The sequence below is a fragment of the Opisthorchis viverrini genome, assembly GCF_000715545.1.
Source record: "Opisthorchis viverrini unplaced genomic scaffold scaffold2057, whole genome shotgun sequence".
Classification (NCBI taxonomy): domain Eukaryota; kingdom Metazoa; phylum Platyhelminthes; class Trematoda; order Opisthorchiida; family Opisthorchiidae; genus Opisthorchis; species Opisthorchis viverrini.
In genome coordinates this window covers 1,834-21,416 of record NW_008752361.1, presented here as the reverse complement: position 1 = coordinate 21,416, position 19,583 = coordinate 1,834, and the positions used below count along the sequence as shown (strand labels likewise).

Here is a 19,583-nt window from a genome sequence, read left to right as displayed (position 1 = left end):
GACTTCCCCTGTCTAGGCTTGGGCAACCTGGCAGTATCCCAGCCCTCGTGCTTCCTTTTGGGTGGCATGGCAGTTAGGCACCGAAAGCGTGCTACAGCTGAACGATTTATTTTTTTCCTTTTCCAACCCCCCACCATTTGCCAGCCCACTGACAGTACTGGATTTATGCACCAATTTGTCATCTGCCTGCAATGCGCAGCTACCTCCCCCTCCCCCCAAATCATCGGTGAACGAAACTGAGGCAGCTACACTGTACGACGAATACGCGGTTATCACAGCTGACAATGATGATGATGATGATGATACCTCCAGACATTCACTCAGGCGATGTGGTAGAAACTGACAACAAAAACGCCCCTGACGTCGGTTGGCAGCCATATCTTGCAGTATCTTTAACCGGGCACAGTGAGAATCACACGGTCATCATCCTGGAAGGTGAGTAGCACCGACAGCACCCAAGCGTTTCGTGATCTTCATACTCCTCTGCCAAGTCAAGGGTTGGCCAGCTCTCTGTTTACGCCACTCTGAATTGAGCATGGAAAACAGCCCTCTCGTCGGCAAACGATGGTTCGGCATACGCAACACATGTCCCAACCAACGCAGCTTCTGATGGTGGACACATTCCTCAACGGAATTACGCGTTGCACAGCCGAAAACGCGATTTCTGACTGCCTCATTACGGATTCGCGGACGCCAGCCCACACGAACTATGGTTCTGAGACAACGATGTGTTCGACAATCGTGGAACATACAACCAAGCCTTGGAGGCGAAGGCAGGTTCACTTTGTTCGGAAATTGCATAGCTACGCATTGAAGACGATGGCTTTGATGCACGAGGCCACTGACTGTGAGACTTTGCCAATGTCAATGACCACTGGTGATTTGAGTCATGGAGTCCCCATCCATCAGGAGGGCAGTTGCCCACCCGACCAAGTTCACTGGTTAGTGCTTCTTTGCCAGGTCATACATTATCCACCTTTTGGTCGCTTTCACTCAACACAGGGCTGGGAGAAAAAAGTTCTGTGAGCCAGACGGTCTTCTGGTATGCGGAATACATGTCCCAACCAGCGCAACCTATGGAGCGTGAGTAATCCATCTATCGCGGGCAGGTTGCTTTTTCCTAAGACCGTCTGGTGTACCTCGGCATTCGATGTTCCCACCAGACCTCACCAATGCTGCGGAGACACCGATGATCAAACATCATGGGATTTTTCATCGTTGCGTCTTCGTAGCTGCACGTAAGCCGAGACGCTGCAGTGGTTCAGAACCTAAATATGAGGGTTGTTTGGGTCCTATCTCGAAGTCTTTAGGTCAAATGTCGGACTGTGAAACAATTACTATGCTAGTTCAGATTTTGGAGGGCCGAGAAGTTGTTATCTACCTGCCTGCTGACTAGCCTGTTATGAGGCCCCGTGGAATCCCCCCTGGGCACCTTCCACCCAGTATAGCTGAACAGGCTTCGTGCTTTTAAACTGCCACACGAAGCTAGGGGCCAGGGATCCCTGGACACTATAGACCAAACATTCAACTGTGTTCAACGACCTTGGAGACTCTTGATCTCTTTGCTCAGTACATACTGTTCTGTCCAAAGTGCCACCTCGAGCAAGACAGGAGGCCTATTACAATTTTCAGCCAGTTACCAAAAGTTTGAACCTGATTGATAAGTTATCTTTTCAGAAAGGTTTCGAAAACAATCGGTATTTTGTAAATTGGCAGCTACGTCCTTGACACAGAAAATCACTAGAGTTTTTAGAAACACGGAGAACTAATCATCCAAATCTCCCTTGAATAGCACACTATGTCAGTCTTGAATAGTGTGTGTACGGTGTTGGTGGTTATTGCAGATGCCCAGGTTTGTTGGATTGAGGGATCTCAAACACTTTGATCGGATTAGAGCCCTTGATCTTTGGATTTGTAAGTGTAACGCCACTGTTGGGTGTCTGTAACGAGAAAAACTGACAAGCTGGCCTGCGTAACAGCTGGAATGGGTGTGTGAACACAAAGGCGAAATGACCAATTGATCTCTATTTTTCATAGTTCGGTTGTGAGTATGCGAAACACATTGCATTAAACAAAACAACATGGAACGTGTCAGCGATTTGGTCAACAGCGACATTCACCAACTCATCAGGGTGCTATGTAGCATTAAGCACAAGCCGATATATCAACCATGTCGGACATGCAATTCACGGATGATAATTGCCTACTTAGTCTCAGGCCAACGAACACGAGGAAACTGTTAACCCGAAGAATTCTGATCCGTGATTCAAAATTCGAAGCGCCGAACTTTTTGGAAAAAACGTTCAATATCGCCAGCCGTTGAGTCAACGCATTTTGATCTACGTATAAATGCAACACACTCCGCGTTTGTGGAGTGTGGATAGCGAATGCCACAGCTTGAAAAAATCAGGCTTTTCCCATGCCTTTCGGTCCACAACCTACGAACAGCTCACGTGTAAGATAGGTGAACGTCTCCCTTCTTACACTCGTTTATTGCCTCTTCTATCCTATTCCATTCTAATTTGAATTTCCTCTCGGTAGTTCTCATCACTAGGACTGACCGCTTTGCTCACTTCTTATCCCACCGAGTTGCAGCTTCTGTGCGTCCGACTTCACTAACAGCCCTAAACACCCAGAAGTCTATTGGCAAACCATGAAAGCCGTTCTGCTTAACTGTCTTTAGCGTATTCACACTGAATCCAACAGGAAGACTTGCGACTCTTGCTCGTACGCTGAATCCTCTCTTCATTGAAGCATGATGTCTATCAGAACCAAGGATCCGGGACACAAGTACCGTAATTGAACTGACTGCTCCCTCGCTCACTTCCAGCATCTGACTGCGCACCTCTGGTTATGCGGAAGCCGCTGCAGCTGGGTACTGTGGTGAGCACTGGAGGGGAAGCGTCCCTGCTTGATTGGCTACCTGTTGATAGTCGCTTCTATGAGGTTCGTTTGACAAGGCCTGTAAAGGAATTTTTGGAAGTTGTCGTACTTTGTTCCATTTTCGTTTACATACGCCCCGACCGACTGTTTTCTGTGACACTATAGTTATTCTTTTTCAACGAGCAGAAAGCTCAAGGTAGATAGGCACAGTGCCTCAACGAAATCATCAAGGATTACAATATTTATTTGATATCCAGCAAGGTAAAACGTTTGGACCGTTGGCACAATACTTCGAACAACAATTCCCTTGGATACCTGCCACCCCCTGCCTGAACCGTCAGCTTTTAAAGAAAACGTAGAATGTAAATATGAAGCCCCCTTCCTTCTAAGAAGTGTCTGAGTGTGTATCTCTCCTCAAACGTCATCGTGCTCCTGATCCACCTTCATCAGCCAGTGCCTGTTTAACTCTCGAGTGAGGACAACGGGACGATACAACGTAGTGGTTAATGATCCTGATCGATATAGCACAACCATGACATTATAGCCCACCCACTCCAATTGGTTTATACAGACCAAATAAATGTGGATAGTACTTATGAAAACCCCAATGCTACAAAGCATTTCGTGGGTCGGCAGGATAATGCTACCTAATAGGACTAGGTCCTGTCCTTTCGCTTTGTTTCTACTTGGGTAGGTTATCCTGACTTACTTTCCCAAAACTATACCAAATCTGCTCGATTTCTCGTGAAATCATCATAGCTGGTGGTTTCAGTTCGACTGCATTTTTAAGACCGTTTTCTGTTGTACTCTCTCAATGAAAAGCTGCTAAAGAGGACACGAGGAAGTTACTCAGGGCCAAACTGGAGCAACTGAAGCCCAGGGATAGACTCTAACAACGGTTACTTTTACCTGGAGCTTGTGTCATTCCCGAACTCGACTCTTTTTTTATGCACAGATGCCGTGCACCCCGGATAACAAGGAAGAAATGAGCTAGGCCCAAGTTCACAAGATTGATGGTTGAATAGTTCTCTGACAATTTTGTTGTAAGCGTTTCCTCACAACTCGAAGTGACCTCACCAGTGCAGAGTGGTATGTTCAGTGTGTTGGTATACTTGTCTTCACAAGGCAGCTAGCAGCTTGCTACTTTCTTCATTTTCGGACGCAAGACGCTCTGATTCATTAGTCGCTACTCCCTCCAAGTTTTCACAAAATATGCACTCTTAACTGATTGTGTTAGCCCTCATGACTGTCCATCCAAGTGCCTTTCTAAAATAATGCAACCAAGTGTGTTTTTAACCTAGGTCTCCAATCCTTTCTTCATACTCGTAGGTTCCGTGTACTACCCAGAATATCTTTATCCAATTGTCGGGGGAATCTCGTTCGCTGTTCTCAACCAGAATAACGTTTCCGAAGATTGGATCACAAATCGATTAGCATGCATTCCTTCCCACTACACTACTTACCAATCGTTTTCTGTTCGACAGTAATCATCACTTTCATTGTCTCGTAAGTTTTTGTGGCTTCACTGTGCATGTGACTCTTTAACTCGTCCTTTCTGTTCTGTGTAGTTTTCTCTGAAAAGATTGACCGACAAAGGTCTCTTCTGAGTGGCGCGTTCCTTTAATGGGGATCCGAGAGCGCGAAAATTGAGGGGATAAAACTCAGTGTTACCTTGTCTGATGCAGTTCCCTCCTTGGCTATCATGCAGGCCACTCCGTCTTTGAGGCGTATGACCTATAGGTTCTTTGATCTCACCGTGGCAGTCTGGTGCTTATTGGATCTAGTTAAAACGGAGTATTAGTAAATCGTAACCTCGTGCCGGTGGAGGAAAGGCACTTTAGTCCTAGCGAATTTCCAAAATATTGAAGAGTCGTATTATTCTACTCGGTGAAGCGCTTTTAATCCGATATCTATTTAAGCTGACTGACACCATAAGAAATGGGATTGGGAGCAGTCAATGTTTAAGCCCATTATTACCTAATCCTTATGTCTCATACATGTACAAACCAACCCATACAAACGCGAAGGGCCTATATTTTATCTGATCAGCCCAAAATCTACTGAACTTGTAACTTTCAACACGGACATGTGGCTGCGTAGCAAACGAGCAGAACGCGTTGGTGTCCCCTAAATACCTTGGGATAAAGGTGCATCATCTTTAGCGTGACCAGATCATGGCAAGCTTTCAGCAAAGAGACTAGTTACAGTACAGGAGGTCGGTTCAAAACCCCATTGGAAGCTGCAACCTATCTTAATGTGTCCACCAATGAAGTAGGTGCGTCTCCTACCTATGGCATGCTTATTTAGGTCTTCCCAACGAGTTGTGGTGTATTATGAAACCGTATGTGCCTCATCTTTGTTTGTGTTGTCCGCTTTCTGTCCGTTGTATATTTTAACACCATTGGGCCACCTTCTGGTTCATCTTTCATCGAAGAGTAAGACACCACTTGTTGTATGGAAAACCACTATAGGTTACCTTCGTACTAGAAATGCTATTCACGTACGCGCGCACGTATTTCAAGCCTACCCATCTTCGTCACAACCTTTCACGTACAAGTGAATAAATCACCCAGTATATGACGGCTCTTTGTGAAATTTCGTTCCTTTTTTTCAATCACGTCGTATATGAGGATGTTTCCTGGCATGTTTTTGTACCTGGCCTTAGACAGGCGCAGTCTGGCGAAGAATACCTTATGGTACTTCAAGGTTCAGTACTTTCAGGTGTTTCCCTCATACAGTTTAGTGCTTTTCCCTCGGTACAACCTTGTAGGCATTTCATTGCTGATTACTATATCACTTATTAGACAGTTAAACCTATGCTGACCACTATAGTCATTCGGATTTTTCATTCACCTTTCTTGTTCGCGTTCGTTTTCAGTTACGCCATGTCTACCGCATTGGGTGACGTGTCTGCCCTGTTTCCATACATCAGGTAGGCATCTTTTTCGCTACAAGTATTTCGATTTTTTTTTCAAATATAGCCCTGACCTGTCCATGTTGTAAACTGTTCACAGGTGCCGTTCCCATCATTGTAGACAGCAATATACCAGAAATAAATGCTGATATAGACGGATGTACAGTAACTATGCTTCCACTCAAATATAGTGATTACTTGTATGGACGTAATAATAAATATCATAAACGAGAGATTCAGCTTGTCTCCAGGCTATTCTCCAATCAAAACCAAATTGGTATGCAAATGAGTGAATTTCGCTAGTAGTGAGTCCCTCATGCTGGTTCCCCGATCATTAGTGTGTTTACTGATTGGAAGGAAGTTGGGTGACTGCCAGTACACCAGTGCAGGTTGTCACAACCATGGATTGTTAGTTCGGATCTCCAGATATAGGTCGCCTATCAGGTTACGATTGTTTTGGCCATTATGATTCCACTTTCACGAGAGTTTTGGGATGAAGAGCTGGCTCATACACAAGAGACTTACGGTCTTCGTCACCTCATTGTAGAAAGCGTGTGGACGGTGGGATGCCTGAAGATGGCTTAATGAGTAAGTGGACTCGAACGGCTGCTATTTATCCAAAGTGTGATCCACTTGACCTAGGATCTTTTACTTGTCGTGTACTATCGACCTCTGCAGTGTATGGAATCTTTGGAAAGCCACGCTAACTTTACGAATATATGGGTCTTCATCTGTAATGCTTGGAATTCATGATGGAGACAAGGAGGTCTATTCGAGGACTGTTGTTGCACTCACCACCGGATTTTGGGAAAATGCGATAGTTTTATTACGCCACTTTGTAGTATAGGAAACTTAGTCGAAACAGTACAGTGATCATTGTTCTCACAACCACAGGTGGTCGCGCCACACTGTGAGCAATACTCATCAGATCCTCAATAACCGATTTTCTCATTTTACTGTTCACTAAATTCGGCCGACTGTTTGCAGACGAATTGGTCGACCACTAGACGAAGCAGAACGCAGTCTAGGAACACCATTACATTAATAGTAGTGTTTAGGTCATTGCAGCTTCGTGCTAAAAGCGCATTGACTTCCTCACTCAAGTGATGACTAATGTGACTGATCGATCAGGTGGCTGATGGCACCTGCTAAAATATGTGGAATAATCTCGTGTAACTTAATGGCGCCTACTAGTTGTGTTGATTGACAGGCTGATGTTCCAGAAGTCTGAGTACCCAACCGGTTTGACCATACTTTTCGGATCTTATGGCTTGTTCCCAGCCCATCTAACGGTGCTTGCTGCTGGCATAATTGGATGGAGTTACACTCCAAAGTAGTTGCATAGCGTCACCACAATCAGCTTGATGTTATCCTTAATGTAACAACAACTAGGCATTTTGCATCAGTTTGATCGCCGATTCTTACTAGAAGAATTAGTCAGTTCGCTCCTAGTTTATATTACTTGTAGTGTGTTGGGTTAGAATCGTGACTAGACTACGAATCCAAAAAGACACGTTGGCTTGCTGTGCAGGATGGTAGTTGTCCTTGTGCACTTGATTGTGACTTTCTTGTTTACTAACCAGCCGCCGTCCCTTTTTAGTTGAATATGTTAGGCGTTTGCATTTGTCGTCATGAAGTCTATTGCTCTGTGGCTATAACCCAGTGCAGAGGAGCACCACTGATAGCGCCATATTTATCTACGACTCCAAGGAGTATGACTGGGTAATAGCGGATGGATGCATTATCGCAAGAAACCCGACACCACATGTTTTATAGTCATGGTGAACTTTTCTGAACCCTTCTATGCGGTTTTAAAAATACATGTGTTTCTGACGGTCTAGTCGCCCGAGAGTTAACGGGACATACACCATTCATCCGCTAGGAGGCCAGTATAAAACCTAACAATCCCCCGCGACAACTCAGCAGTGGAATTCGGTACGCCTCTCATGCCATTTAAGCGTCCCAGCTCATGAGTTACATTCAGCTTCGCTCCGTTTTTACCCCAAGTGACCCCGCGGAACTTCGGTCCTCTTGTTTTCCTCGACTTTTGAATTTAATGAACCTCATAAGTGACCACATGACCACTTTATCTTCCGCCCCTTTCCAAATTTTGTCACGTGTTATCCGGTCCTGTTTTTGACTGCTTCAAACCTACGTTGCGTTTCAGTGACACGGGCGCGCTTGCTCCCGAGAGCTGTGTTTTTGGACAGTTTCTGAATTTGTGCGCATTTTTAGGTGAGTTCATTGTCACACGTATGTAGACTAGTTTGCCATTACTTCTGCTCGATATATCTATCCTCCATCTCCTAGCGACGAAACAGCTTCAGGACTCTGGCTTAAGGAGTTTGTGACTTTTTCTTCAGCTGTTAACAGATTATGATGGATTATATCATGCATTTTTCGAGTTGTCAAATTCTTTTCTCTTTTGTTCTTAGGTGTTTCAATCGGGTGATCATCTGTCTAGCCGTTTTGTTTGGGCTGCTAACGTAATTAATTCAGTTCACCGGATATAAACCATATACTAAGGTTACGTTGGTTACGGTTTCTACTCGGTCGCCGAACAATAGAAGTGCCTTGGGGACGTAGCAAAGTTGTGGTGGTATAAGCAGTATGTTTTGAAGTGGGCAGCTACGCATTGGACGCGCTAGTTTTGATGAAGGAAGGCTATTGATCGCTTGATTGAGCCGTGTCTGTCAGTGTCATTAACCTGAGTCCCCATCCAGGAAGACATCAATGACCACCGCAGCTGAGTTTGCTGGTAACGGCTTTTATACTTTGCTGCCAAGTCATTGTTTGATCTCTCGCTCGTCTCCTCTTTCAAGTGGTTATGCGAAAAGAACCCTTCGAGGAAGTCGGTCAACTGGCATAAGCAGCACTTCGCCAAGCCAGGGAGGTGACAATTGTTCTCCTGACTAACTTTACTGGTTACTGCCTTAATACTTCGTTACCGAGCCATAAACTATCCACCTCTCGATTGTTTCCACTCAGCACACTGCCTGGGGTATATTAAGAGATAATCATCTGACATGCGAAGTACCGTCTCAAACAGCGTAACCAATGAAAAGAGTATAACTAACCCATCTAGTGTACCTTAGCATTGCTACTCCAATGTTCCCACCCGAGCCGATCAGTGCTTCAGAGACACCGATGGTCAAATACTGATACTTTTTCATGTCTCCTGCACGTGGAGAATATGTATTTTATCCACAAATCAGTATGGATCACACTGCTTCAGTGTCTACCTTGCTCTTAACAGACAAACTGACATCATGCTGGCGCCACAGGAGGCTGGAAAAATCTACTCTGGCATTCCCGATTCGACAAGTAATCTCGTCTCCAGTCAATCCACCAGAAGCGATACAACTGTCCAGGTGGACAAATTTATCTACCATATCAGTCGGTCCGTCTTCAAGCATGAGGACTGGGTTTGAATCCAGCATCACCTTACACTTTACGGGTAAAATACAAAAAAACCGTGTAGCAGAATTATTTAGGTTGTTTGAAATAGAAAGCAATACTCAATGTCTTCAGGTGAACATCCAGAAACCCCACAAGGGGTGATACTCAATGTCTTCGGGTGAACATCCAGAAACCCCAACAAGGGGTGAAACTCTCGCAGCCGGCACTTTGACCGGGCTCTCAAATGCCTGCGGGACTTTGTCCGATTTTCATACCTACTCTTTCCGGTATGTATATGAACATTCTAGTTTTTAATTCGAATACTTCACTAAAAAATTTAGGTGTTAGCTCTTCCCATGGCGAAATTGTAGTGTCGCCACCTGTGCGTGGTATCCTTAGAAGTGACTGTTTTGTGTGGATTCTATCAAAAACAGAACCCCTCATTTAAACACCTTGCTCTTTGACCGCACATCATCACAACACCATCCTTGCTTTTTACTAACGGTGACGCTGTGTGAGAGTGATTCTCGACTAGTTCAAAGTTTGGCCAGTTGTCGTATCCAGTTCCAGAGAAAAACAAGACATGTGTACCAACAGACATATCGTGAAACCGAACGCTTAGACTGAAAATGAGGCCTTTTCAAGGCAACAACTTTTGTGACGTTCCACCGTAGAGTGTGCCTTTTGTCTCATTCATGAACCACAGTCTCAGCAAGGCGTGGTAGGTCACATGGGACCACCTGTGATCCCGGATTCGTCGCCGTAAATCATACCGGCGGCTCGATTTGTGTAAACTCCAACAAAAAACGGCTCTGCTCCACATTCTTTGCTCGTACTTGGTTACGTCGTCTAACAAGCATATAGAAGGCAACGCTTCCTGCTGTTCCTATTTTTGTAATGTTGTCTGTTTGGAGAACACATGCATGGCCACCCTCCTTATGTTCATGGTACCATCCGTTTATTTGTGTGCTGGTTGTTATTAGTCAGCTAATGTCAATAATGGAAGCCTCAACAGTGTTTTCAAGATCTGAGGAGAATCACGCTAGGGTTCGACCTCCGAGCAGTTTCAACGATGCCTACGATCTCCTTGGTGAATGATGGATTTCGAAGAAACTTTTTCATAAGTTAATGTTTCTTCAGAGAATAACTGGTAACGAAGGGAAAGCCGATCTTGCAGCAAGTCACGCGCAGCGGTAATGTCACCGCTCAGTCAATTACTCACTTTCGCTGTTTGATCGTTAGAGCCTGGCTTTATCCTTACTGGGGATCATCAGCAGTCCGCATCTCACCAATCTTCAGGGATATACAAATCTGCGACCTCAATGCTACTAGCGGGTCGGCCAGAAAACCCTCCACTAAAGAAGCGACGAATCCCCTTGTGACAACTATCATAGCAGATGCCAGCAAACCGTGGGTGGTTCACGATGGAGAACAATTCACACGACGAGTGAGCTTCTGTCTGAGAAGTTGTCACTCGGGTAGTCAGTCAGTACGTGACCACGTGATGTCAACTCCATGATTGAAGAACGAATGACATTTCCTTCTGTCTACGTTCGCGTTAATCACATTGCTAAACAGTCATTCCTCGCCGAACGGCCTAGTTTAGCCGTAAACCGCGAGTTCGGATCCAGGTGGAGCTTCGTGATCCCCAATGAGGATGAAACAGCTGAATGGTGCTCTCCGGCTCTTCAGCGTGGATTGATTTCGTTTTTTAGAATGAAATCGCCGTGGGAAAACTCTCATACTGCCACCATAAACATGGACATCAGAAAGTCCTGATTCATTATGTCGGAGAGAAGCATGTACTATGGGTGAAGATGTGACGAATCAGTATGAAGTTCAAGTCAATGCGTTAGGGAAAGGTCGGTCTTCTCGGTAGTTCAATCGGTGGGACGACCTTTCTGCAACCGAGAAGTCACGATCATGGTATCCGTATTCACCTCGGCTCTATATGTAGTTGGGTCAGTATTTAAGATCTATCTGACGCAAAAGAGTGTCACCGCGAGTTCCTAGAATTCTGTATAGACCTCTACTACCGATGGGTTCCTGTATTCACCCTAGTCTAATTTTCTCCTCTTCAGGTTGCTTGTCCATATACTGCTGGTATGGCCATCAGATGGATCGACTCGAAAATCTTGGAAACCCGAGATCTCACATCTTACATGCATATGTTAGTCTTGGTTTCGGTTTGGCTGGAGCTGTCGGTTTATCCATAGTGGGAAACTTTCAGGTAATTTCATATTGTACGGATGTCCGTTCGAAGATGTCCCGAAACCTATTCACTCACCTTGCATTCCAATACATTCTCACTGTCGCTGCCGGCGCCATACTTTTATTACCAAGGCAAACTTCTTTTTTCGTTGCCCTTTGTAGGAAACTTCTCTTCTTGTAGTGCATCTGATTGGTGCGCTTATGACGTTCGGTTTCGGTACGCTTTACATCATTTTGTGCAGTCATGCTAGCCGGAAGCATCTGCACTCACCACAGTGGCTGTGGGTTTTGCGTACGATTTTGGCATTTATCTGTTTGGTATCGCTTGTCGCAAGTGAGTTTTTTCGCTGTGTCTTTATTCTCCTTTGTAATTGCTGACGACATATTTCATCCCTGTTTACTGCGTTTTTCTCGTTTATGAAACCTGTTACGATACGATCATTGTTTTTTTTGAGGCGTGTGCTTCGGATTCAACGGTTTTCTATACGCAATAAGGAACCGAAATTTAATGACAGGCTGCATCAAACGAGGATATGCTTGCTCTCGACTGATTCCCACGTAAACCGGAACTATCGTACCTGGGGACGTGGTCCATGGCCCATTAGTCGCTTGCTTAACTCCCGTAGGAGAAATAGTTGATGCCACGGAGTTCCACGGCGATTGAGTACGAAAACCAGTATTTTGTTTGGGTGTTTACCTTGATGCTTTGCACTTGCAATGGCATCTTCCTTGGTAGCAGGTTCCCTTTGTACAGATTGGTCTGTAAACGATTGGTCCTTTCTCCATTCTGACGATTAATTCTTCATCCGAACCCACACCCTTCTCTGCTTACTTACCTGGATTTATCTTCGTACACTAGAGCACATCTCATCAGTCCAGATTTGAAAATCCTACCTGTGTTTGTCCTTCATTTGAAGCGTTGCTCCACACGGTTGCAAGGAGCCTGAGGTGGTAGTCGGGTGCTGGGTCAAGGAGTTCTGATGGACGAGCAAATAAGTCGCGCACGTCAAGCCAATCCTCTCTCGATATCACAGATAATCCGGTGAATTGGACGAAAATCTAGTTTAATCGAAGGGGGTGTTTATGTTCTTGAATGTTTTTCATTCGGATTAGTGAATGATTTCTCTCACACCTGTTTCGTCTCATTCTTGTATTTTATGCACGCCTGTTTAGCAAACGATGAAACGAATGGTTATATCCTTATCTATGTATCTCACCATAGAGTTTACATAGTAGCAACTCATACTGGAGTACGATGCATTGCAGTTGTGCCGGCATTCCGGATACAGTCTACTGCATTTCACCAGGTAGTGTAGTGAATAAAATAAATGCAAATTTAGTTTATTGCGCGAATGAGTTGTCGCGCCGCCAAAAGTGGGCGGACAACACGACAAATCCCTTTTGTCCGCACTATTACAGTTTCTGTTTCACTGTGTTGACCGGTTCATCGAAGTAGAGTGAACCTTTTTTGGTTTATCAAAGTACAGTCTCAAAGGCGACGTTGTTGTTCACACTTGATGGTTTCCTAACAAAGCGTGCGATGGAAGAGCTTGGATGCAGGTTTTTCTTTAACCTCCCCTTTCTACTATGGGTAGGTGTGTTAGGCTAGAACATATTTCGCTATTCTTAGTTGATCCTATCTGTATGTTCTGCCGAGGTAGATAGCCATGAATACATGAGCACCTAAACAGTATGATATTTGGCGGATGGTGATAGAGTCACTTTCACTGGCGGGATTCGAATCTAGTTAAAAGTATGCAGGTAAACAGACCTACTGGTCTATCAGGTGCGGTTGATGATGAATAACAAGCAACGTTATGTTGTCAGGTATGTTTCATAATGTTGACATTCACAACAAATATTTGGCAACTTTAGGATGAAACGTTTGTTCACAAGCGTCCCACTGAGCGGGCCAAACGGAACCTACACTGAACCCAACGGTATCAAAACTGAAATACTCCCCACTAAACTGGAGCGCCCAGTACTGATTTGTGCTGAAAGTACCAGTTTCAATTTTCAAGTATGTTGTTGTTGACGAGTCGGCGAAATTGTCTCAGAGACCCTTAAAGCAGGCATTCTTACCGCTAGCGAGATCCGCCGGTCCGAAAATGAACACTCTGATATACTATATCGTGTGTTGTGACAGCACCTTGACGGTCTCCACATCTGGATATGAAACAGAAGACCTCAGCTCTGTATGTCGTCGCCTGAAACTGAATGTTGAATAGGCTTTCATAGGCAAACAGCACCCAATGTTTTACAGTTAATCGGGTGCATTCAGCTCCCAAAACCAAGGCGTTTTATGCCTGCAATTCGAAACGAAAGACAGCAGTAAGCTGGCAGAGAGTCTGTTTTTATCTGCTATCGAACGCGCATCTTAGTCCTACTATACCTACATCCGACTTCGAAATTTAGCTGTCGGAGCACCTTCACCACTGTTCGCCAAATCGTATCGTTGGCCCCCGTTTGGGACTCATTTACTGAGCAGCAACCTTTTTCGATGTAAGGGATGCCGCTAAGTGTATCTGGAATATCGTGCAATGCTTCATGCGTTCTTCAAGTTTGTCAGGGGCATTGGTTCCTTCAAATTAGTTAGTCGTGTAGGTAGTGTTTAGGAGGTCTCATCAATTTGCACTTATGGGCAAGACTTCACAGGCTAAGGGGTATTTTCCCCGTTCGTTATAGGCCAGTATTTAAATCTGATTGGTTTAATTTCCTCGTAAAACTGTACTACATAGCTCAGTAAGTATTCGATGAATGCATCCACCTTTCCATATACCTTGTGGACTAACCGAATGCTATCTATGCGTGTATAATAGCTTATACTAAATCTGAAAAAGCACCTCACGGACAACTCACAAACACTATGCGCAAACATACTAGTTGACTGAGTATTGGTCTGTGGACATTGACCTAATCTAATGTTCCCGGAATGCCAGGTTCAAGCAAGGTTGATACCTTTATTGCGTCAATGAGACCCTGATTACTCAGACGGGTGAATAACCACAGCGCTGCGTTAGTAAAAGACAGTTTTATGAATTGCCTGTTCTCAGAATTTTCATATCTTGATCGTTTTCAAAATATATCTGTCCCCTCACTTTCCCATCCGGAAGGAGGCGCCTTGACAAAACGAAACGAACGCAATCGCTAACACGTAACAGTCAGCTGTAGCATCAGTGTACTGTTTTATTACGGCTGTGAAGCATCGGTGTTGAACACTGATGTCATGCTGTCGATGATGATGATGTACTGTTTTATTGAGTCCACGAACAAGGACGGTGTATCTGTGTGTGTATCTTTTTCAAAATGGGCTGTACCTAGTATGATGCACCTTTGATGTGCCCGATCGCAGGTATGTAGCAGTAGCATTCTGAACACGTGACCAGTACCTGAAGCCTAGGTATGCAAATTCTGTGGCTGATATTCGTATTGCTCTAGCATGGTGCCTGAACCGTTTATTTCGTTTGCAGAATCTCCAGGCGTGCAACCTAAAACACCGAACACGTCAACTAAAAGAGCACCAGTAACTTAGTTACATCGCGTACCTCTAAATGTTGCTACCGTCCATTGTTTTTACTGTTTCTGCAGTGTTTTTATTCGCCAGTCTGTGTGGAGGAATAAAAAAGCTCCCGCCGGCAAAATGGGACCCCAATGATGAGGTAATCTGGTCTTCTCCATGTATGATGACTTCTTTAGATCACCCAAAAGTGATCACAACTTTCTGGATCTCGTTGAATTCGGCAAGGTACAATTAAAGTTTGATCAACCAAGGAGTGCTGCTGATGTTCGTCTTTAAGTGCTGAATTGTATTTTGGCCTATCCTACTTTTGTCCACAACGAATACTCACAAATGTTTCGTAATTTCTATACGTAATACATGTATGCCTTTGCATATTTACGTGCATACAAAGCTGAAGCTCGATCATAGAGGTCAAGATGATTATGTTAGGTCCTACAGTGTGCAACTGGATGTTCTCGGCAAACGCACCAGTCACACCCACCATCGGTGTTATCACTCCGTATCCATCTCTGTGGTCGTTAGATTAAGCCTGACCATTTTTGGAGGAATTTATTACGCCTTACTTTTCTTAGCATGTAAATTCATTGTCTTTAGGGACGAGCTACCCCACATATAGCGCCATGTTTCCCAGGCATTTTACTCAGCTCTGGCTTAAAGGAGTCCTGAACAGTACTCAAATGAACTGTAATGACGCCTCATCGGTGTAGTCCCGAATGAGCCGAAGATTTTAGCACTTCCACTCAGCTATCCGACTCGCTCTACATAATCCACGGTCTGAGTTTAGATTTCTCTCTGAGTTTATCATGTGCTAATGTACTTGTCTGCCTCGAGGCACCATCAGACTGCTGGGCCAGACGAACTTTCACAGACGTCACTTAAAGCCCATGGAGTATCTTTGTTGCCCTCCCTGGCTAGGTTGTTTCGACTTATTTTGGATGTAGAACCCAATCCTTAGCTGAATGTCATCAAATTACTTCTGATGGCGTGCATATTATGAGACGAAATCTCAATGGTTGGGCGCAGGGTTGCTGTCTGAATCCGGAATCATCCACATGACAACAGGTCTGGCAGCCGAATTACCTACCCCAAAAGAAAGCGGTTCAAGCATAGCAGACTCCATGTGACCTGCAGCTCGTTTCCAAGATTGGGAGGTTATGCATAATACATACTAACCCAACATCCGTGAAGCGTTAATGTTACACTAATCACAGTTCACACAACAGCAGTTTAGCCATGTTTGGGTTAGGCACTTGGTTCTGTCATGCATTCCTTGACGAAGACCGCTCTCAATGATGCATGCATCCGGCAATTTCAGTCTATTCCATTTTTACCACTCCATTCACTCATACTACACAAAACTACCGCCCGTGTTATATGCCATGCCTTCCACGTTCTTTCTTGTAGCGCTACGTCTATCATGCGCTAAGTACCACCTTCGAATGGGTGATGGCGTTTGCCTTTTTGTGCCACTTCCTCACAATGACCTACGAGTTGCGGGACTACCAGCTGGATCCTGTGAAGGTGAGTTGTAACTCCATTTTACCTTCCTGTGTCGAAAGACCCCGGAGTGTGGAAGCTCGTACATCCTGGCCCGTGAGCGTTGGGCTTTGCCTTAACAACCATAACAAAGAGGAAAAAACCTTTTTCTTTCGGTTGTTAGTCACATGAAGGCCTCTATATGTGGAGATATGTTGTGTAGAATGAGTCTGCCATACTGGTGTGTCCATCGATACGGTATAAGTAGTCTACTTCCGACGATCATGATATCACTGTGGTCAGTATTTACCAGGCAACTGAGAACATCACAAACGAGAGATTCAGCTGGGTCCAGGTGAGGTCTCTCGAAAACCAAATTAGTTTGCAAGTGAGTGTATATTCGCTAATTTCGTGCAATTTGGTTTCAAGTAAAACATAAGGTTGACGGAAACCCGGGGATTGCCCCTACCTGGTGGGCCCCAAAAAGGGCGAAACTGGTCGTGGGCTGTCGACGAATTTTCAGCAACCTTATGAGTATTACATTACAAACATATTCTAATATATTTGTTCACTGGCTGCACTGAGATCCAAGACGGTGGCGCTCTGCACTACAGACACAGTAACCGCCACACACACAATGGAATTATTGTTGTCACATGCCGTCTACCTGCCTACTGGCTACCGCCTTTTTTCCGCTCGTTTATAGATCTCTCCATCACGCGGAACAAGCATACGTCATGTAGCATCCTCGTAAATAGTTAAAACGAGGCGAGCACAGATATTCTGGTACTGACCTAGTTGAGTGATGGATGCTTTGGATTCACTTTTTGTTGAATGGATTTCGTGCTGTTTCACTCCAGCCACCGTTCATGATTCGTTACTACCCCACATAGCTTTCGTCGGACGGTATCTGCGTGATATATTTATATGCCACCGATACTTCTTTCCCCATTCTATAGGTACGGTATCGATACGTTCTCCCTGCCTCAGAAGAACAACCTCTAATCACATGAAGGACTTTCATAGATTTGTACTTCGTAGTCTACTCATGTTTAACTTGCCCATCGTCGTTTGCACGGATGGATTATCTCGACCATTGATTGATTGTATTAACCTTTTGACCTGACGTTTGCCTTCCACAACTATCAACTAAACTGTTTTCTACAGATACTTTTTCACAGATCACGGTTCCACCAAATTTCGTTTATTTCCTTGCCCGAATCACCTAACAATAGATACCAGCTGCACGTCAACGTCAGTTTTTAGCCAGTTTTCTGGATGCTGCACCTTCATTACCGTTTGGTTGACCAACGACGAACCAAACAAACGCTATATCTTAAGGGGACATGGGAATAGTGGTTGAAATATGTACTGTGTGATCGAAATAGCTGTTAGATACGAACCCTCCAAAGGTTACAGTACGGTTGTTTGCTGGGAGGCTACTCTAACGACCTGGTCTCCAACCCCGTGCCTTTAGACCGAAGCTTGACTCGCGCTGATGAGGGTAGACATTCAAGAAAATGAAATGTACGGTAGTGTGCTGCTACATGTTTTCGGAATTAAACACTCTTCGTTAGTCATAGAGGGGGCGAGATGGCTCAGACATTCTTAATTCGAATAGGTGATCTCATTGACACCCTCCTAGCAAGTACCGAACAGCTGTTTCGTCCACTGAACAGCATATTGAAACAGATTCAGGTATGATCCACTGTATCCAAGTTATTGGATGGCAATCTGGATAACCCACTGAACAGACCGAATTTAGTATCTGTCACATCCCCTAAGTGTAGTCCTTTGCGCATGATATTTGGGGATTTTCGTCAGCTTAAGATACCGCGATGAAGGCTATGAGACAGCGATGCGGACCGGTCATGAGACGGTTAACTATTGACCGTCCGATCAATTTTTCTTGCTAGTATTTGTACAGATCAAAGTTGCTGCATTTCGGAAGTTCGCTGTAATGAGGAAATCCAAATGTTGAAATATTCTTCCGGACCCTTGAAGATGAGCGTGAAAGCATAAATGATGGGAATCCTCGTTATTGGTAGGTGGTAGCTGCAGCAGGGAACTCAAATCTGCCAATAGTGCAACCCTTCAAATGCATGAACTTGTCGTGTTCATCGGATTTTGCATGTCCTGATCCCATCGGACGGTGTTCTGTAGCAATGTCATTCACGAGTTTACCACCCCGTGAAAAGTTACACATGACCGATACTCCAATGAGCCGTTTAGATAACGGGTTACCAAAACTACCACTCAAACTTTTTTTGCTGTTTGTACACACCTGCAAGAACCTATTGCGTCACTACACTGGTTACTTTCCTCCTTCTTGAGGTTATTTTGCGTTTTACCTGAACTGAGCAAATGCCGTTGGTTTTCACAGTTTAGTTCTTAGCACATGCAAATAGTGGAAGAAGTGAACTAGCACTGAACAGAAGCGGCGGTCACAATAGTTTTATCTTGAGAGTGTTCAGCCATTTCTAGATATATCGTTTATTTTCGGAGATGCCACATGAGGTGTATGTCAGCTTTCAAACGCTGGAGCGTGTTTACGAGTCCAGTCGTTTCTAACCGCCATATGTATCAACAAATTCAGATGTGGAAATGTTCTCAAGCACCGTAGAGCTTTAGGCAAAAAAATCAAATCTGAAGTTTCAGAAGAGCTTGGGCAACGTTTCGCTTTTGACACAAATGCTTCATCAGGCCAAGTGAGCAGGTCACCAAATTGGCCAGGTTATAAGGCAGACGGGGAACCAATCAGTAAGTCAATCCTCTTCGAATTTTCACACTGGATCCGTGTTGAGTGTCAATTAATGGCTCTTATCGGTTAGTGAAGTTGTCAAAATCTTGCTTTGGTGGATTGGGGGGGGGGGCTCAAATTAATTCTGATCGGGTTTGGTTCATTAATTTTCCACTTCAGGGTTCTTCAGTTGATGATTCACCTCGGTTGCCACTGGTTGATTTTTTCTGGTCTTTGTGGGGTCGTGAGTTCTCCGACAGTTTGGTTTGAGGGGGTTGAGGTCAAGTGGACTTCAGGCGATGACTACTCTTCCTTCTGATGACCGCACACCAACACGTGTCAGCTCGGCTGATCCAGAACCGTCCTCCACATGCTTGCCAGTTCCACACCTTCTATTCTATTAACACTGGGGTGCTTGGCGATTTCTACTGCCTCGGCGA

General features: G+C 44.7%; 2 protein-coding genes across 2 annotated transcripts in view; one reads left to right on the top strand and one right to left on the bottom strand.

Annotated features, from left to right (window-relative positions):
* T265_15652 (hypothetical protein) overlaps window positions 1-19,583 on the bottom strand; it is a gene marked incomplete at both ends in the record, with an annotated part of 78,968 nt that overhangs the window by 57,769 nt on the left and 1,616 nt on the right. The window lies entirely within an intron of this gene.
* On the top strand, window positions 2,756-17,688 carry T265_11995 (hypothetical protein; the record flags this gene model as incomplete). Its single annotated transcript, XM_009178868.1, has 10 exons — window positions 2,756-2,795; window positions 2,831-2,946; window positions 4,213-4,389; window positions 5,762-5,815; window positions 7,965-8,032; window positions 11,278-11,426; window positions 11,570-11,741; window positions 14,996-15,066; window positions 16,332-16,448; window positions 17,363-17,688. The coding sequence occupies 8 exons, from the start codon at window positions 4,319-4,321 to the stop codon at window positions 17,414-17,416; spliced, it is 756 nt and encodes a 251-aa protein (XP_009177132.1).